General features: G+C 63.5%; 1 protein-coding gene across 1 annotated transcript in view; it reads left to right on the top strand.

Annotated features, from left to right (window-relative positions):
- The first annotated feature begins 200 nt into the window (after positions 1 to 200).
- Positions 201 to 3,456, top strand: part of PRRC2B (proline-rich coiled-coil 2B) — a 40,463-nt gene continuing 37,207 nt past the window's right edge. The window contains exons 1-2 of the mRNA XM_004677874.2: positions 201 to 444; positions 1,077 to 1,254. Coding sequence (XP_004677931.1) covers positions 330 to 444; positions 1,077 to 1,254 — 293 coding nt within the window. The 5' untranslated portion in view covers positions 201 to 329. The remainder of the gene's footprint in view (positions 445 to 1,076; positions 1,255 to 3,456) is intronic.

The following is a 3,456-nucleotide window of genomic DNA, read 5'->3' as shown; positions in this document are numbered from 1 at the left end:
GCAGGTGCGGGTCTGGCCAGCAGGTGCGGGTCTGGCCAGCAGGTGTGGGTCTGGCCTGCAGGTGCGGGTCTGGCCAGCAGTGTGGGCCTGCATGCCTCCCCTGGTTGGAAGCAGCGCTGGACAAGCTCCCTTTTAGCCCCCGGGCTACTCGGTTTCCTGGTGGTGGATGGACTGTTCAGAACCGCTGCCCACCTGTTGATGGGGTTGTTTTACTGTTGTCGAATTATGTGAGTTTTTATATTTTGGGTGACACTTTATTCCCTTCATTTCCAAGGCAGATCAGGAGCGGTGCCGAGAAAAATTTCCTTACTAGATGACATTTCATCGCAATGTCCGATCGTTTGGGGCAAATAGCCAAGGGCAAGGATGGGAAAAGCAAGTACTCGACGCTCAGCCTGTTTGACAAGTATAAAGGAAAGTCAGTAGACGCAATCAGATCCTCAGGTAAGAACGGGCTGGAGGCCGGCTCTGCACCCCGCAAGGGCTCGCCCGGGCTCTGCAGCTCCAGGGCCGTGTCCCGCCTGCCCGACGGCGCGGGCCTGCAGCCGTCTTCGCGCGTCACCCGCTGCTCCTGTGGGGACTGATTTCAGGGCCGGATGTCCCTCCTGGGCTGTAGTGGGGTGAATGCTCTGCTGAACTTACTGAAGCATGGGTAGTTTTCGCCCGAGGCTCTCAGCCACCCTTTCTGCAGCAGCGTGCGGGGTCACCCCGTTTCAGGGTGGTGGTCCTATGTCCTGGTGCTTGGTGGGAAAGTTCCCGTTGGCGCTTGCCCTCCGGGAGGGCTCGGTGGTGGACCCGGGGAGAGGCTGCCCATCTGGCGGTGGAGCCTGGGGTCGGTGGCGTGTGAGATGGAAGCTTCCGGGCCTGGCTTCACCCAGGCGTAAACTTGCTGAGCCTTTGGAGCCTCTGCGGTTTCAGCAGCTCCTGTCTCAAGGCCTTGGTGAGGAGTCCAGAAAGTGACCAGAGGGCGAGCCGAGCACTTTGACTGCCCGTGGTCGCCCGTCGGCGTGGGCGGGCAGCGTGTGGATGCAGCCCCTGGCCTTCGGGCTCCGGCGACCCGCCCTCCCCTTCTGCAGTTATTCCTAGACATGGCCTGCAGAGTCTTGGGAAAGTCGCCACAGCCCGGCGTATGCCGCCGCCTGCAAACCTGCCAAGCTTGAAGTCTGAAAACAAAGGAAACGACCCCAACATCGTGATAGTACCCAAGGACGGGACGGGATGGGCAAACAAACAGGACCAGCAAGACCCAAAGAGGTGAGCACGGGCGGCTCCGGGGGCTTCCGGTTGCCCCAGCCCTTCCCTCAGCAGAGGCGCCTCGGGGAGCTGCTCTCGCCCGACTCCTGCTGCTCGCCCGCTTCTCGCTCCCTTCATCTCTCCCCCGACTGTTGGAGCCAGTGCAGTGGGGTGCCTGTGGGCTGTATGCCCCTGACCAGTGCCCCGAGCGGCCATTAGGGAGGCGCGTCGCCCCAGAGGGGCTCACGTGCGGACTTGGTTTCTGCGAGACCGGGTGGGCAGTGCCGGTGCTAGAGCAGCCTGGTCCGGGGCTGGGCGCCGGGCCAGGAGACGGCCGCCCCCCCCCCCCCCCCCGGGTGCAGCTTCCCTGGGTTGGCCCCAGGGGGTGGGCCCTGGCCCACGGGCGGGCTCCGAGGAGGCCTCCCTGGCTGCGGCCCGCTCTGCTCGGGCCCCAGACGGCACTGCCTTGGCCCCGGGCCTACTTCTCTCTCCACCGGCCTTCTCGGACAGGCTCCGGCTGGGTAACGGGGTTTGGGATTTGTGTTGGGGGCCCAAGGAGGGACAGGGTCTCACTGAGGCCAGCGGGCAGAGCCAGCCCCTGGGGTCTCCCTGTTGGCGAGTGAACACGAACACCCTCACACCCCCGCCTTCGGCGCCTCACTGCCCTGCACCCCTGGCCTGACTGCTGATGCCGGGGTCCAGAGCCCAGAGAACAGCTTGCCCCTGGGAGTGGCCGTGGTGACACTGTCCTGTGGTCCTTTGCACAGGGTGTGCTGAGTGAGCGGGTGGTTTGGTCGGATGGGCAGAAGGCGTCTCGAAGGCCGTGTAGCCCATTTTTCTAGCCGTTTGCCATAGGCTGGTGCTGGCTGATGCACCGCGTGCTTTTGGAATGCGGCAGATGTGTGCAGGATTTCTAGGCAGGCCATTTTGGAACTTTCTGGGAGCTTCAGCGTCTCCTGCGAAGTTGGAATCGTGGCTGGCTGCAGCAGTGGTTACAAGAAACAGGTGTAGTAGTGCCCTTCAAGGGCACGCCGGGAGCCTGGCCCGGGGCGGGGCGGGGGTGGTGGGCGCCCGCCGTCGGCGCTGCGGACTCGGTGACAGGCGTTAGTTTGGCGTAGGGTTGAAAGCCTCTGCTCCTCACAGTGCTAGGGCGTGGACAGAGCCCCTCCTTTCATCCTGTCCTCCCTAGCACTTGCCTGGAAAAGGCCAGCTCGGCAGCTGCCGGGCCTGGTCAGGCCGCACGTCTCCAGGGGCAGGGGGCAGGTGCTAACTAAGCAGGCAGCCCCAACCTGGGTCTCGCTACCCCGGCCAAGTCCCCCAGGATAGCAGGGAGACGGCGGAACAGGAGCCACGAGTTTGCACTCAGTGCTGGTTTGGAGAACAGAGTTGGCCTACCTGGAACTTCCAGCACGGGGGGATCGTGAGGTGCGGAGGGTGAGGCCCCGCCGGCGGGCAGGGTTGGGCGTGGAGATTTCAGCCCACCTGGGGCTGCTGGCACCGGGCTGATTCTGGCCAAGTGGACATGTCCTTGAGTCGCATAGGGTGGAAGGTTGAGTGGAGGAGCGTGGAAAGTGGAGACAGTAGGAATCCCTTGCAAGAGTGGGAACCGATGATGGCGCCTTTCTGAGGGCAGTCTGGCAAGAGCTTTTAAATTTCAAAACATCTTCTGATCCAGCCGTACCGTAAGACCTCACACAGCTGAGTCGCACAGACGTGTCGAGGAAGACACGTGACAGGCGGCTTGAGCAGGTGACCTGGAGAGGGTGGCCCGTGCCGCCAGTTGTGCTGTGTGGCTGCAGGGGCCGGGGGGCCCGTGCATTGCCGTGCAAGCTGTGATGCTGCAGATCAGGGGTCACTGCATCGTGGGTGTGGCGTGTGCCCACGTGTGTGGGGACCGGGCAGTCAGGGGCACCCACTGGCCAAGCTCAGTGCCCATGTCGTTCACGGGTCGCTGTCAGTTTTTCATCTGTGTGCACAGTTGCAAGACCCGTCAGGCTCCGGGAACAGCAGTCCAGGGGTTCCTGACAAACAAGGGAAAACGAGTCCCTGAGGCCACAGTGGCCGGTCATCTCGCCCCAAGTAGAGTCCCGGGTCTCCAAGCCCCAAACAGAAGGGGTCTGGCGCGGCGTCCTCCCCCAAGGAAGACCTGGGGCAAGTGCCCCAGCCCAGGGCCACGCTGCGGAGTGGCACCTTCCTCCCCTGAAGAGCTGGAGCCTTCTGAGC

The sequence above is a fragment of the Condylura cristata genome, unplaced genomic scaffold (assembly GCF_000260355.1).
Source record: "Condylura cristata isolate star-nosed mole 26May11 unplaced genomic scaffold, ConCri1.0 scaffold00006, whole genome shotgun sequence".
Lineage (NCBI taxonomy): Eukaryota > Metazoa > Chordata > Mammalia > Eulipotyphla > Talpidae > Condylura > Condylura cristata.
The sequence above is the reverse complement of the archived record's forward strand: the minus strand, read 5'-3'. Positions and strand labels throughout refer to the sequence as shown.